We start from the raw sequence: 16918 nt of genomic DNA, 5'->3' as shown, positions 1-16918 counted from the left end.
AGGATCAGGTCCTTAGATATTATTTTTTAAGTAAACTTAAATGTGTACTGCAGATGCTTCCCAGTAACAAAAACTGAAACATCACTATTACTCTATTCTGTGTGCTGAGTGCTGGTGGGACAGTATTTGGATAGTACAAAATACTGTTCTACTGAGAGAGGCACAGCTAAGCCTTTTCAGCTTAACAAAGACATTTTACAGATGCTGACTAAAATTACCTTTACTAATTACCCAAATAAAAAATGTCTGACGTGTAAATCTATTTTATGAAACTGAAAGTGCTGCACGATGAGCTTTCCTTTGAGCATGTAGTGGACCAAGCAGAATTTCTTGGTGCCTCTTCTGTCCTGACTTCATTCCTCTCCTTATCCAGCATGAGGTCAGTAATTCACATTCACTTGCAGAGTAATATCTAACTTCACAGCTGGATCTGCTACTTTTGCAGCGTCTCTATACACAGGGTTAAAGTGATTTTTGGACTGTAATCATCTGGCACACTTAGCAGCCACTTAGATAGATGTGACACTTGTCCATAACGCTTTGGAGCTTCTCTTACCTGTACCGCTCGGGAGGTCCAGTCCCGGCAGGAAGGTGGCAGATGGTGCCCGGGAGAGGGCAGTGGCTACCCCAGAGCTGGCAGGGCTGAACACGGGCTCTTCGGTTGTTTCGGGCTTCCCCCGGAGCTGAGCTGGGCTCGGTGCATAACTGCGCTGTTGTGTGTCCGCTGTGCGCAAGAGCCGGAGGGGAATCTCTCACCTGAGAGAAAAACATATCTGGAACGGGAGATTTGTTTTGTGAATTCGTTACACGTGGACACTTACACTGGTAAAGGCAGCAGAGGGTAACATTATACACTCACCACAGCGGTAAATTCACCCGTTCAGCATGCAGTGTAGGAGTGGCTGGGGAAAGGAAGTGCAGTGTAAAAATCATACTATGCATCTTGCCACTTCCCTAATCTACCTTTATCTGCCAAGAAGTGTCTGTCTGTAACACTACTCATACATATCATACCAGCACGGTGATTCTCTGCTTTGATTTGGCATTTATCTGTAACTACACAGAAAATTGTGTTAGTTTTCTTATGCTGTACTATAAACATTGTGAGAATTTGTGCTGGTTGGCTGATGGGGTAAGGATGGAAACAGTGGGTGTGTTGTCCTTAAGACAGATCCACTTCAGTAGTCTGTCTGTCTGAACAACTTTGGTTTGCTGCTCATTTTACAGGTGGGATATTGAGGTTGGCTGGTGACCTGGATCCTCTCCCCATTCCTCAGTTTCCTTATCTATAAAATGAATGACACTTGTCTTTTTTTGAGCCTGACTGATGGCAGGACTTAAGAGAAGAAACAAGGTGTTACCACTGTATCACACATCCTAGGGGACAGCTGCTGTGCTGTAGAGTGACTTGTATCCACAGTTACTGAGCTGCTGGGGGTTGTGGTAGTAAAAGAACAATTTTATCAATGAATCTAATGTTAAAGTGGTGACCCAGTATTGCTTCAGACAGCTGTAGATGCAACACTACCATTGGCATGCAACATGAAAGCACATGTACTCCCTTCATGCACTGTGCAAACTTGTGTCTTACTAGATATGTAGAAATGATTCCTCCCTGGCTCTAGAGCTGCAGTCATGTTTCCAACCAAATTCATAGTGCAGTCTTCTCTGCCTTTAAATAACAGGTCTGTGCTCTGGTGTGTGGGTGTGCCTTTGGGATAGTACTCCAAGACAACTATTCACAGCAGCACTGCTGGTTTCCATTGGCCCTGGTACTCTGCTATTTAAAGTTATTTTAATGGAAGTCCTTTCCATGCCTTAGTCTGAGCAAGTGAGTCTGTTTTGTTGGTTATTGGGCTGTAGTTTTACTTGTTTGTGTTAAGCTGTGAATGCCTCTGAAGTGTCCAAGGGCCTGAGTGCAGAGCCGCCTGGGTGGGAACAGGCAGCCGTACCCTGGGGAGGGTTAAAGCCTGGGTACGGTGCGACTCAGAGGTCTCTGCTGCGGTTTGCCTTGAAGCAGTTACTAAGCAATTTGTGCAGTCTCCTCCAGGAGAGCGTCAGCTCTTTGGTGCACTGTTGGTTGGATCCAGGACTGCTTCCACAGAACACTGCCTCCCTCCATCCCTCCCCTCTGCCTCAGGAGAACTCCTTGCCACAGCGGGACTACCGGGAAGCCAGTCTGGACACAAGGGAGGGCACATGCTTGTGAGTGTGTGTGGGTCTGAAGGGGAGGCATCGCCCTTTGCAGCATCTTTTTGTTACTTTTTCTAAAGGGATCTGAGCTGAGATGGTGGTGACAGCTTGGAGGAGGCTGCAGGAGGTGGCTGGGTCTCCTTGGGCAGAGAGGTCGGCTGTGAGCAGTATTGGTCCTGTTACACATACTCAGAGTGCTGCTGGCAGCAGTGATGGCTGCTGTGGCTCACTGTCTGTCTCCAATGACAGTAACCAGGGAAATAGTTTCGAGCTAACTGGCCTCTGCTCAGGACTGAGCATTTCTGAGCTCCTGAGCTCAGAAATGATGTGAATAGGCTCTGAAATGATTTTGCCGGATGCAATAGTTCAGAGCAGAGCCAGTGGGTAGAATTTTTCTAAGATACTGTTTCAGCTGTGAAACTGTCTGCTGGCAAGCTCTGGGAGGAAGGAATGAAGTCTGCTGTATCTCTTGATTAGCTCAGTGTCCAGGCATTGCAGGGAGAGTATTTTAGATTTGCAGTTTGCCACATGTGGTTTTTGTTACTCACGATGAATTTTAACATGACATTATGGAAATGTTCTTTTGTTCTATTCTCTGAGCAGGAATTTGTGTTTTAGCAATCCAGCATTGTTGTGAAGCACAGATTTTGGGAAGATGATGAATTAACTTTTCTCTGGCAAAAATTGGAAACCATCAAGAAGTTTTTACAACTGAGGGACTAGGCAAGAGGCTGTCACATGCTGTTGTAAATCTGGGTTAATTTCTCGAATGCTGAGATTAGACCTTGATCTTTAATGTTTTTCTTAGGGAAGTTTCAGTTTTGTGGATAGTAGGATGTAACATCCCCCCATCATATCCCCGCAGGCACTCTTTGAAATCAAGCAATATCTCTCAAAAAAAAAGTTTGCTGAGCAAATGATGTGGAATGGTGTGTTTCTTTAGATCTTTGCTGATTATGGATTGTTCATAGTGCATAGTGAAGATTTGCTAATAATTTCTTATCTGTCTCCTATAATTTTACAGAATTATTATAAGAAGTAACTTCATAATAGGCAGGGATATGAAGGCACCTGAACAGAACAGTGAGAGTACTTTAAGAATTTTATAGTAGTTTGCAGGATTTAACTTTTATGGGGATTATTCATGAAGGATTCTTAGATGTGTGCATAAATGTATGGTGCTTTCTGGCAGTAAGTAGTCATCAAAATCCTTGAAGTGTGACTATAGATATAAATTTGTACACACCAGTGTATTTTTGTAGAATGTACCAATAGTAAAGCTAAATACCAGTTTACTTATATAGCAGAAAGATTTTGATTTTTTTGATTTGCCCATCAATTTAAAGACAACTTCTTTAAAAACATAAAAAAAAAAATCCCAGTCAAACAAGAACATCCAAAGATTGTTTTTGAAGAAGTGGTTAAATGGAAAAAGTAGCAAAATCTGTTTCTTCATCCAAGGAAGTCTATACCAAAATATTTTGAAGTTGGCTTAGAAAGCTGACATAAAGCCTAGAGGGTACATGTCAGCAGTAGCAGCACTGCATATACGAGTAGCAGGGACACATCCTGCCTGGACTGGTAACAGCCTGCTTGTCAATTTGACACAGAATAATTAACATTTAAGCTATACATAGGCCTGATTGATAACTATCAACTTCACTATTTCTGAGTCTTGGTGTTCCCCCGGCTCAGATTTTGCATCTGTATCAGAACTTCCTGGCCATCTGCTATCATTTTAGATTAATACATATTTCAGTGTTTAACAACACAGGACTTCAAGCATTTCCTCTTGTTTCTGTGCAGCTGCATATAGACTTAACTTTGCCTTATACACATGCCTGAGGGGTCTGTCGAATCAGCAACCACCTGAAAGGCTGGATCTAAATTCAGGTTTGAATCAAAAATAACTGTGGTTCACTTGCATTTCCAGTGCAAAGTAGGAGCATGCTGGACAATTTGTGACTTGAAAGTCACTGCAAGCAAGTCCGTGGAAAGTCCTTGCAGTTTGCTAATGGCTGGTGTGGTCTTGAGGGTGAACTAGAAATTTCACTTTTCTGTAGTGGCGATGTTGACCTGCAAACAACTGGGAATGTGGTCTGTACTGTCTGTAGTCCTTACATTCTTACTTGGACAGTGTTCAAATGTCGCCTTTGGAGGTTTTTTTGTAATGACTGCTTTGAGCCTCTCTTGCATCTTTCATTCAGTAAGCTGCAAACAAAGGGTTATGTTGGGCTTTTGCCTACCATACCTACTCAAAAACTGAAATTGAGGGGATTCCCAGTTGGGAGGACAAGATTTCAGTTCTTTGTCATGAACAGCTCTCCTTTCTCCCCCTTCCAAGTCAGCCACAGTAGACTCCTAATGTGTATTCTGCCTGCCTGTAAAAACAAATTGTTTAAGTCTGTAACCACTCCTGGAACACAGGAAAACACAGCCACTAAACAAGTATTTTCAACCCGTGACCTCTCCACTCCTGTAATTTTACGTTAAAATGAGTATCAAAATTAGTAAATGAGATTAACTGAAAAAATGCAGTGATCCAAAGTAATTTGAGCAATCTTCCCTGAAAGACTTAAAACCAGCAGAAATGTTTAATGTGTCTGCAGAGCCAAGCTCAGGTAAAGCTGTACATCCATCATTAGGCTGTGCAGAATGCCTTGGAAATACTGATCACCACTTAGTGTAATGACAGGAGAAAACTTGAGAGCAGATCTGCTGTGCAAGAAAAAATCCCATCAGGCACCAGTTCAGCCTCCGCCTACATAGACACCGAGAGTCACAGGTTTTTTAGCTTTTCAGAGAAAGGTGCATTTCTAGCCTTTCCCTCTTTTATGGAGATTGTTTGGGAAAGCTTGTGAGGCAATTCCATCCACACCATTATCTGTCCCCTTTTGAAGAGATTGGAACATATTGGAAGTGCATCACTCAAGACAGTTGGAATCTTGCTCCTAACCTTGCTTGTTCAGATTTCTACATTAGTGTATACAAAGTCAGGCTGCTGTTACAACTAAACCACCAACTTTTAGGGATACCTAAAATGAACCAGTTACTTAAATATTTTAGAAGAATTTTGTGTCTCTGTAAGTTAGTGAGCAAACTTTGTGATGAAGTTTGGTTTTAATGAGAAGAGAAATTGAATTTAAACTTACTCTTTGTAAGTTTTACAGTTGTGCTTGGTGAAAAATTGAGCTGGGATAAAAGATGACATCTGTCACTTTACCTATGCTCTGTTTTGGCTTTTGCTCTAAGCTGATCTTAGTCTGATTGTCTTCTGGAAGGGGTAGTCCTGGCTTTGCCATTTGCCCTCCCTGCATTACCAGCACTTGTACCCTTCAAGCAGCTCTGCAGAGAACTAACCCAGATCAGAAACAATTCCGCTAAGGAAAGGATTGCTTCACTTTATTTACAATAACTTTATTCCTGGCTTGGTTTTCAGTTGACTTAACATGGGTTAGAAAAAAAAAAGAGGTGGTGGGACTACGCAGAAGAATAAGAGAAAGGATGGGATTTCCTTTCTGTTTATAGCTGGATTTTAGTTCCTCTTTAGAGAAAACAATTTGTAGCACAGCAGCTTGTGTCTGATCTTGCTGTTTCTCTGTCTGGGTTGTGAGAATAAACAGACCTTTTCAAAAAGTAAACAGAAGGCACAAATGGTGAGAAAGAGAAATAAATAGAATTAATTAAAAAAAAAAAGAAAACCAAAAAGTAGTAACTTTGAAGTTCTTTTTGACCTTCAGGAAGGGAAATATTTGCTTAAGGGTTCATACTGGGAATTCTGGTGGGACAGATTATTTTCAAATCCTTTAGCCTGCTTAAACCTTATCAGTGAAACATGCAAATTTGTTTCCTTAATGTGTTTAATTCTTGAAATCTAACTTATCTCTGCTAGACTCATAGCTAACTGTTGTTCATGGCAAGAAAAGCAGATACAGGACCTGAGTGAACATTTCAACTGTAGGTACCTTGCAACCTTCAAACTCTGAATTTGTGTGTTGCCTTTTGGTACTTTTTAAGAAGCGTGAGCACATATAACATGAAAGGTGTCCTTTCATGCTCTTAAAATGAAATATCTGGCCTCATGCTAAACTCTCCTTGCCCTTTTCCATCACATCAGCAGTCTGATTTTTCTCTAAACCCACAATCTTGATTTGAATGCTCTGAGCATAATTTTTGACTGAGCTTGCACAAAATAGAAGTAGGCTGATGTATTCTACCATTCTAGCAAAGATTTTCTTTCACTCCCATCTGTCTTCCTTCCCTGTGAATTACATATTAGGCTGTCATTAAAAAGAGATGAACTTTGCTCTGGAAATTTGTAACCCATTATTCCAAGATTAGTGACTTCAGATGGGGGATTGATGCAACCCCCTCCTGTAGTCAGCAGAAGGCCAGGCAGTTGTCCCGTTCAGTCACTGAAACACAAAGAAACCCCAGTGTCCTGTTGTGGCTCTTTGCCTTTGGTGTCCTCCACGGAGCAAGAGGCACTGCTGTGTCAATCTGCTCGGCACCGTCCAGTCCTTCACTCCAGAAGGTCGTATTTCCAACACTGTTGGAAATTATTAGTTGCCATTAGCATGTAAACTAGTTTCTCTCTGCTCAGAGAAGAGACAAAGGAACAAGACTATATTCATTGTTGCTTTTAATCAGCTGCTGCTGGTGTAGCTCCTCCAGACCTGCTGTGGGAACACATACAGCTGGGTGAGGAATAAAATAGGCAAGTGTGCGTGTGGGGAAGCCCAAGCATGTTTCATTTTTGAGTGAATTATGAAGCATAACTGAATGGCTTTCCCCTTGAAGATTAGATAGCACAGTTGCAGCTAGTCTCCCTAGAGAGCAAGAAGGGAGGAGAAGCTGTGCCAGACAGATGGCTAGAGTAATTGCTTTTCTTTTTCTCACCCTGGGTAGAAAGCCTTTGGAAGCAAAACTGTGAGGCCTAATTCTTCTGCAGTGAAACTGGCCTCTGCTAGGAATTCAATTTATGGTAGTTTAAGAGGAGAACCAAGAGTAGACGAACTGACTTGTTTGGTTGGTTTTTTTGTTTTGTTTTGTTTTGTTTTTCCCTCTTCCGTCACATTCTTATTCACATTTTAAATGCCTTGGCAAATTAAATTAGTTCAAGTCATGAAGAACTGTATGGTATGTGTAAGTACTCAGTTTTGATGGCCTATGTAGGGGATTGGCATTGTTTCACATAACACCATTTGATCAATTAAGCTTTTTTCTTTTTTTCAATTTTAGAGACAATTAAGACCACAGGAACAATCACACAGAAGCTGGGAAATGTCTGAGTCAAGTTTGCCAAGATAAACATGTTCCAGACATTTGGCTGGTGTAGGTTTTGATATGATCTTGAATGGCATTGCTCTACAGACTTTATCAGAGGACAGGACTGCTCTGAGGTGATCAGGGGTTATCCAATCTCTTCTGTAGATATTAGCAAGGTGCAATGAAACAAGGCAGTTGTTAAGCTCTTGAGGCTTTTCAGCTTCCTGAAACCTTCCTATTGACCTCTGGGTCCCCATGTAGTGAATTAAAATGTGCCTATCCTCAATAGGTTTTTCTGAAGTAGTCTATGAACCTGCAGCTGTCAGCTCAATATCAGCTCATGTCAGCCTGAAGCAGGGTTTTCTCAGCTGGAATATCAGTCCCACAGGGAAGTGGTACATTGCTTCTGCCCAAGAGGGGGAACACCACTTCCTTCTGGCTTGTGGCTTGCAGCACACAGACCAGAGAGGCCGCAGAGCCTCCTGGGATAAAGTTAGTGGAAGATATAAATGGATTAATGCTCAGTAATGCTAGACAAAATGTCATGACTTTGAAACAAACCCAGACCTGTGTCTTTAGGTTTGCTTATAAGATTTTTTTCAAGCTTTTCTTTTAGTCGAAGGTTAAAAACTTCCTTCAGCAGCTCCAGGTAATGATGTTTCCAAGGGCTGTGACTTCTATTGCAAGCTCTGTGCTGTGATGGTGATACAAATTCATCCATGCTGGAGAGTAACTACCTTTGAGCACTCTCCTAGAAGAAGTTGCAAATGGGCAAATGGGACCTTGCGTGGTGTTGGGTACAGCTGCTGACATTACATGGCCATGTGATCTGATTTGCCATTTGAGCTCGTGAGGCACCTTCCCTTGTTTGCTCAGATTTTCTCAGTTTCTTGCTAGTTCTTCTGCTACAATTTCTTTTCCAAGCATGTCAGTGCATGAGCTCTACTCACTTTAATGTGTGATTCCTAGTCACCAAATGTATTTTGTACCACCTTTCTCATCAACTGCATCAGGAAACTGCAGTGTACAAAAGGGAAAACTTAAGGGGTTACTGTTATTTTGTTTGCTTTGGAAACATATACTGGTCCCTGACACCAAGGTCTTTAGCTGTGATTCATTGCTCTGCTCTCCTGATTGCTCTCAGCCACCTGCAATGTCAAGAATCAGAGAGCTGATAGACAGAATGGAAATGAAGGTCCCACATCAAAAACTTCATTCATTCCAGTTTGAGTTTTCCCCTTTTAAGTTCAAAGGGAGATTTTGCAGAATCAGCCCCCTTGACATTTATTTTTTCCAATTGCTTGGAATCATTGTCTTTTCTTGTGCATCAGCCAAAATTTGTGCAACTTCTTTTCACATTGTGTGTCACTGTCTGTCTGGGAGAGAGCAATGACACAAGCCCTGCATCTACTTCATCTCGAGGCATTAGTGTACTCTTTGAAAATGAACAAAAAACTTTCCAAATGAAGTTGTGTCATTTAAAACCTAGAATCCCTAGTTCTGGAAAGGATCAGAGTGGTTGTCTGAAAGCAAGAGAGATGATATTTTGGGCAGTAGACTAAGAGGCAAGAGAAAGAAGCTAATCTCTAACCTCTCTGACCTCCCTCTCTATTTCGGGACAGTTGGTTTAAAACCAAGGGCACCAAAGTATTTCAGTGTCTGTATTGTATTCACATCAGTGAAGATCTTGATGCTTAAATAGGGCAGCTACCTGCCTTCCCTCAGATTTGTGATCTACCTGGACCCAGCTTCCTTCCTCCCACTTGTTGTCTGGGCAGTTAGAGGTGAGTTGTACAAAACCAGGACTGGTTGTTGTTCTGTAGCTGCACAGTGGCTCAAGGAGTAGTTACAGTAGGTGTTATTATAACATAAGCCTTGATCCTGCCAGTTGACTTGGCAGATATTCCCCATAAATACTGTTACTCTAGACTGGGGTGAAGAGTGGGGAGAACAATTGGGTGCACCTGCTTCAGAAAGAGATCAGATTAGTTCAGTGTGAGATTATAGTTGCTTGTCACTTGATAGATCACACAAAAGTTGTGGTGATTTTTCCCCAGCTACTTGCCAAGTTACTTTTTAACTTTTCAGTGTTTACTGTAAAAGAGCAGGCTTTGTTTTCATGAGAAGAAAGCCTCCAGCCCCTTATTTCCTCCTTTTACTATGTATTTGATTGTAGCGGAAAAAGCATCAGGAAAGGAAGCAGTTCTGGATTGGTTGGTTACACAAAGTCCTCCGGCAGAGATCGGGGAGTCCGGGGTGGAACATAGCCCTGAGTGTGGAATAGACTTCACTGTTTCAAAGACTGAAAAGCTGCTGTACTGGGAGGCCAAATGCAGTGACTTAATATGAAACTTGAAGCAGTAAAGAGCAGGTGTCAGCTTGAGCAAACCTGTGGCAAGCCCTGGCAAATCTACTGGAGCTGGTTTATGGAAAGCTCTCTGTGAAACCACAAAGCAATAGCTGAAGTTAGTAGGCTGAAGAGGAGAGAGACTCTGTAAGTATCATAAACTTCTCCATGGTAGTCATATAATATCGCAACCAATAGCCCAGCCAGGGTCTTTTTCTGTGAGAGTCATGTTTGTTTAGCTGGGTTCTTAAAGGATGCAAAAATTGTCGTAGAGGCTTTGTTAACTCATTTCTGTTCTCCCTTGCACAGATGAAATCATGCAGCAGGAGATACGGCCGTTGGTAGCAGTGGATATAATAGAGCAGCTCCACAGGCAATTTGCTATCTTGTCAGGTAAGAAGTTGCTAGCAATCACATTCCAGCATTCTCTTGGAAACATATTGGAATCTATTGTGCTGACTGTCACCCTTCAGCTCTGTACAGCAGTTGCAGTAGTATTTTTATATTGCTAATGAAAAGTGCTGTTACAATCAGATATTTGGGGTGTTTGGAACTGATAAAAGCCAAGTTGCTGTGCTTGTTTTTCTTAGAGCAAGTCAATTTTCCTTGTTCTCCACAATGGGCTGGGGAGAACAGATATAGAGGGTAAGAAATTAAACAAATCTTTAAACAAATCTTTATACACAAATCTTTCCACAATGGCTGAGCATCTTGTTTGTGGGAAAAGATTTTGGTCTATCAGGGAGCTATTCATGACCTCCCCCTTCCTTCTCATTTGCCTTTGTTTCAGAAATGATTCATTGCTGAAGTGTAAGGTTCTAATCTTTTAAAGATATGATTATTACATATTCCTTTGTTTCCCTGAAGTTTGCAATCACACAAAGTGACGCAGTTCCTTTCCTGAATAAAGAGCTGATACTGAAATATTTGCTAGATTATTTAATACACTTATTTTGGATACTGTAGAAGGTGTCTATCATAGAATGGCCTGTGCTGTTGACTGCATGGCCACTGGCAATTCCTTTTGTCTTTGTTTCTACCTGTTCTGCAAATAAGGGAATTCAGAATTTGCTTTTTATCTTTCCCATAGATACACAGTGAAGTATCATGAATTTACACAAAATGCTGAGATTATCATAAGGTCCTCTTGAACAGCCTGTCCTTCTTGTCAGAGAGAAACACTGAGAACACAGTGCAGAGAGTGCACAGACCCAGCTCTATAAATGCTCAACTCGGCAGGCCGGCTCTTTGCTGCATCTTTGCATTTTTAAGTACATTCCAAGCTGCCAAATGAAATCCAAATCTTGAGTTACACAGAATTCTTTATGAGGCTCTGAGTATTAAAACCTCATTGGAGGCTTCTAAGTAGCATCTTGTGACAGTTTAATCAGTTCAGTAACTAACAGGTTTGCATTAGGAAGAGGGTATTGACTGGTGGAACCAGCTGCCTTCTTATCTGCAGTAAAGCATCTCAGGGTCACATCTTCCTAGAATTCCTAATGAACACAAACCTCCAGGCAGGACAGTGTCTGTAACTGCATTAAATTGCTCAAACCTATTTCATCCCACTGTTGTGCTCAGTGCAGGATAACTAGGAATTGTTGAGAATCCCCTGCCTCACATGCAGTGCTTATCCAGTAAAATGTGGGGGGCTGCCATGTCTGAACCCCATTACTTTGTAACATTTGGAACCATTAATAAAAGCTGTATATGTCATGTAATGAGCAACTTGTGGAAAGTGGTTTACTAAACAGGAAGAAAAACCCATTTCCAGTTCTATCTAGAACATTAAACATGGAACAAAAATGTCAAGGGTAAACATAAAAAAGCATATTCATATTTCTTTATGCACTCAGCATTCCAGCAGTGCCTGTGTTCTCACTTGTTGTTTTAGCAAGTTCACCTCTTCACATTTGATCTAGTTCTTTTATTCTTGCAAGTGATGAGACAGATGTTTAAATAAAGCAATTTAAGTGTAAGCTGCTTAAAGACTTTGAAAATAACTCTTCATAGAAGGCAGGGCTGAGGGACTTGTTTGTTAGAGGTTGGCAAATAACTGCTTCATTGACATACAAGTGCTAATAACCAATAACAAAGGTGAGTGAGAAGGTGTCCTTCATGGCCCCATCTACATGAAAAACAAATCCCATCTGAAGAACTTTCAGGCTTATCTAAAATCTCCTCAGTAAAGTCCAGAAATAATAGTCTAATAAAAACCAAGGCAGTATAGTTCATAGTTTCCAAATTGATTTCAGTCTGAAGCTACAGCTAAATTTGGAAACCTAGGTGCCTCCACTCCAAAATCCCCATGGCAGCATGTGAAGAAGATCAGGAACATTAAATCATCTACTCAGAGGTCCCTTCAGCCCAGAATCTTATTCTGTTGGTGACCATAGGTAAAATACATCAGGAATCTTCCTTACTGTCCCTTTATTGCCTCCTGCAAGCAGAGGTTAAGGTACAAGCCAGAAATTACTATACTGTTCAAAAATGCATTTCTCTAAATAAGTGTAACTTTCTTTTTCCTCTAGCAAAAGATTGGTTTTCTCATCCAATGAAAACAAATCTGGGCACTCTTCTGTCTCATTTCACTTATTAAAGTAATTCACACATAAATGACCTCATTTGGTTTTGATTTTTTTTTCCAGATGGCTCTGTAGCTTTTCCTCAAAGCATGCTGCTTTGCTGCTTTTCATTAGGTATGAGCAACCACAAATATTTTGGTGCTTCAGTGCTTGCCTACATGGTGACTGAAAATTTGATACTTAGCCTATTTCCTGGTTTTTCATACTGAAAGGTTGCAGTCAGTAGCCACTGTCTGGAAAAAAAGGTCTCACCATTGTTGGCAGTAAAAGGCAATCCCAACTTTCTCTTAGAGTGTTATGGACATATATTATGTTTTTCTGAACAACTTCATAACAGTGGTATATGCTGATTTATAGTAGATGGGGTTGCTGTAGCCCCCAGGGCACAGACAGACCTCTCTTCCATGCACATGCAGAGCTCAGAGGATGTAGCAGTGAGTCTGGTTTTTGTTGCTCCAGAGCCTCTGGCTTTGTCAAGCTCTCCTGTTCAGTCCTGTGAACCCCAAATCCATTTGTCCAGTGATAGCAAAAGTAACTGGTTGACTATTGCAAACTTTGTTATGAATGAGTATTTCTTTGGTTAATACCACCTTTTCAGCAACAGCTGGCAGCTAAGGCAGATGTAGTGAACACATAATATTCTCTTGCAGTAAAGCAGAAAAGAAAAAGGAAAGTGATTGAATCAAAGGCTCTTTGTTTTCTCTGGACATGACTCATTAGAAACACTTTTCTCCACTATTGCTGTGTACAAACTTCCTAAGAGGATCTGACTGTCTTGCCATCTCTGAGCAGATGGTAGGAATTATATAACAAGCCTAATGAGTTTGGTGTTTGATTGTGCCAGGGTCTAGTTATAATGAGTGTATTAGCTACTAACAGCCTCCTGATTGTCCCGGCCCTCCTGACCAGACTAACCAAGACCTTACTGTCCATGCCAAGAACAGAGAAACTCTCCAAAGCCTTCCCTGGTCCACTGAGGTCATGGAAAAGGCTGGAGTGTAGTGTGACAATGTGCTTAATCACGTAATTTTACTTTAGTCATCTTTTTCCATGTGCTGATTTAGCCCTGCTTAGCTTGTGAGATCTACTAGGAGTACTGGTTCTTTGTGGTTAAACTCTAGTTTTGAAACCACTGCTGCCTCTCTCCTTTCCCTGAAAACCAACTCCCAGTTATGGGACTACAGCTGTGACAACACAGGAGTGCTCAGCTAGGTTTGTGTGTTTCCTGTAGGTGTTAAGGGAACTACACCCCAAAGTTGGGCACTACTGAAAACCTGGTTATTATCACACACCAGTTTTTACTGAAGAATAAAGAACCACTGGTACTATACTGTTTCTGTCCTGCTGACAGACTAATAACCTGCTGTACCAATCTGCACTTGAAACTACAACTACCCCCCCTTTTTATCTGCAGCCTCACAACCCGTTCTTATCTGTAATTACTCTTTCAAAGAGCCCAATCTGCCATTTGCAGCAATAATGGATCTTGTTACTAAATCACGAATTTATTACACAAACCGTCATGAAGCGTATTAGCAGAGAGTCATTTTCTTTGTGTTCTGCTCCTGTTAAGTCAACAGGACTGCAGTGAATGGGAGACTATATCTGAAAATGGTAACTGACTCAGAAGCCAGTTTATTTAATTTCCAAAGCCTGGAGGGTATTTGGCCATCTGCTTCCTGTTTAAACTGAGCCTTTTGGAAAACCTGGCCTGACCTTGCCAAAAGGACAGCTTGGAGCTTGTATAAAAATTGAGACCCAGGAAGCATGATTTAATAAGAATTTCAGCACTCACAACCCTTAATCAACATGAAAAACCAAAACAACAGAGCATGGAAAAAGCAAGACCTGACTAAAGCAGTGAAACTTCAGCCAAGACATCTCTGACCTTTTTGGCTGCCTGGCCTGGGAGATGAACTGCACTCAGGGCTGCTCTGACTCAGGGAGTCCTCCGCACATGGGCAGGCCCGAGCAGTGACCTGCACGTGTCAGCAACATTTGAAAGAACACTTTCCAATACTAACTGATGAGTTAGTGTCTGTGGCAGGCTGGGGAGGTGTGCTCTGTAAACTTGCAGACAAACTTTTGGAACTTTTCCTGACCATGGCCTGTTTGTTGGGTTGGGTTTTTGTTAGTTTTTTTCTTTTTTTTTTTCCCCCGGGAGATTCAGCATATTTGGTGATCTCTAGTTAGGAGAGCTGCTGGCTATGGAATAGCACTTCAGTGTAGCCTCTGATTGTCTAAACCGTGGATATTTTGATGCCCAGACAGGAGGCATAAGTGGGCTAGAACTGGGGAGTGGAAGATTTTCTAAGATCCCCATCGTGTCCAGGATCTTGGCCTGCAGTTGTGATTGCTTGCTGCTTTTACATCAGTCATACAACATGCAATGTCAGCTGTGAGAGCTCCCAAAATTCAGCACTCACACCTCATTTGTCAATCACACCCTTTACACTGCAAAGCAAAATTAAATTTTCTCTGCTGCCATAACCCTTTCTCTCCCATGTATATTCCTTCCCCAAGCACTTCAGCTGTTTTGTTTCCACAGCTGAATTCTGTCCCTGTCTTCACTGCAACAGCTATCCAGGCTGCATTGGCAGCTGGAAAGGCTGTCTAGTAGGGGCAACTATGAATGGTGCTCTGTGTTCTGGGACTTGGGGAATTGGCACACATAAGAGTGAGCAATGGTCCCATTACCATGCCTTGTACTACCCTGATACAGCTTGTGTGCTGTCTATCCTACATTTCTTTCCCTTTCACATTCACTCTGACTTCTGACCTGTCACCCAGGTTCTTCCTTTCCCTTTGCCCTTGGGCCAAAAGTGAAGTGGAAAAGTTGAGCAAGGAGCTGGAACAGAAAATAAGGAATGTGCCTAGGAAGAGGAGGAAAGGGGTGCTGTCATTCTCATTCGGAGTGGCAAACTAGGCACAAGGTCAAGTTGACCATAATATTTTCCTCATAAGTCTTGCCTTTTTTCGAGCAGCTCAGCCTCTGCTCATGTTGTTTGACTCAGTCATGCTCCAAGTTGTTGAGCTTGATGCATCTCTGATCATCTATCAAAGTTTTTAACCAGAATGCTCTTCCCTGAGCAGCGGTGGGTCCATATCTTTGACACAGTGAGTTTGGGTTGGATGCAAGGCAGGATGTCATCTGCAGAGGGAGAGAGCAGAGAGATGGAACTCCTGAAGGAACCTGAGGGAGCTAAACCAGGTCAGCAGCATGTGTTACATTTGTGGGTGCTATCTGGGAGGGGAGCTCAGGTTTGCCTAAGAGGTGGCAGACAAAATCCTGCTGGGTTTCTTGAGTGGGCAAAAGTATGGAGCTACTTATACCCCAGAGCAGTCTGGGGTCTGACAGAGGAGCAGTGACTCACGGGAGACTGCCTGTGGGATGACCTGGCAGATTCAGGAGTGAGCCTCATGTTAGTTCAGTTAACAGGGGATAGCCCTGAACCTCCCCTGCTGCCAACTGAACCTCCAGCTCTTGTGACTGCTGCTTGCAATGGCCACTGCCACCAGCTGCTGTTTCCCTGGCTGGGCACCAGCACTTGGAACTGTGAGGAGGCATTGGAAGTGGCTGGGTTGCCTACAGAGTGCTGCAGGGTGGCATCTAATGGTGCCTCGAAGAGCTGCAAGTCAGAGAGGGAGGCCTGTGCACTGCATGAAGACAGCTGCCAGGTATGGCCACACTCTTGATATCTATTTTTTAGTGTATCTTTGTTTCTGCCTGCACTAAATTCAAGGTATTTCTTGCTTCTCCCATTGGGCTCTTTAGCTCAGTTCATGCCTCATGTTGCTCTGGCTTCTCTCTGAGCTTCTTTGCTCCTGGCAGTCCTTGGGCCCCCTTAACCCTACTGGAATAGAGCAGACACACCTCAGGTAGCCATAAGGTAACCTCTCTGACCTCTCTGCTGTGTTCATGTGGCTCACTCTGTTCAGCACTTCTGTCTCCTTCTTCCTGCCCTCACTTTCTAGTTGAAATATCTTTTTTTTTTCTTCTTTTGAGGACTATCTTTTTTCTTTCAGCCTTCCGTGGAACTGCTGGAGCTTGTCCTGTCCCTGTATGCCTGACTTATGATGGATTGTAAATTTTCCTATTTAGCAATTAGACTCTTCTCACAAGTGATCCTCAGGAGCATAGGGGTTATGCACAGTCCCATCAAGCACAAGGATTGTATACAAAGAGTCTTTGGGGCCAAATTCCATGTACTCAGTCTTTGTGGCTGTGGAACTGATTGAAGGCTGTCCCTCTTGGTTTTTACTTTGTGCTCTCTGTCCTTCCAAGACATTGAGTAGTATCCAGCTAAAGTATTTCAAGGACTGGAAGAAATCATGTGGGAACTCCCTAGAAAGCAAGGTTGATGGCCCTGAAAAGAAAGGGCTGCAGCTTGTCAATTTGCATTCTGCAGAAATTTGCATACTGCAGCAAATCTTGGTTTAGTGGCAGGGGAAAAAATGTCATTAACATTTATTTGTATGGAACTGCTCTCTCATACAGAGGAGAGAGTTTTCCAGACACCCTTGA

General features: G+C 42.4%; 1 protein-coding gene across 14 annotated transcripts in view; it reads left to right on the top strand.

Moving 5' to 3' along the window:
* The window catches only part of LOC103758229 (guanine nucleotide exchange factor DBS), a 163249-nt gene that overhangs the window by 30308 nt on the left and 116023 nt on the right, over positions 1–16918 (top strand). For 13 of the 14 annotated variants that reach the window (XM_029960811.1, XM_018074825.3, XM_008924471.4 and 10 more), the window contains one exon: positions 10118–10201. In XM_029960811.1, coding sequence (XP_029816671.1) covers positions 10118–10201 — 84 coding nt within the window. Of the gene's footprint in view, positions 1–9677; positions 9956–10117; positions 10202–16918 lie in introns of those variants that run through there. The other variant, XM_018074832.3, reaches the window with a different exon arrangement.

This window comes from Manacus vitellinus, unplaced genomic scaffold, assembly GCF_001715985.3.
Source record: "Manacus vitellinus isolate BGI_N305 unplaced genomic scaffold, ASM171598v3 scaffold_29_pilon, whole genome shotgun sequence".
Classification (NCBI taxonomy): Eukaryota; Metazoa; Chordata; class Aves; order Passeriformes; family Pipridae; genus Manacus; species Manacus vitellinus.
This window is presented reverse-complemented; position numbering and strand designations above follow the sequence as displayed.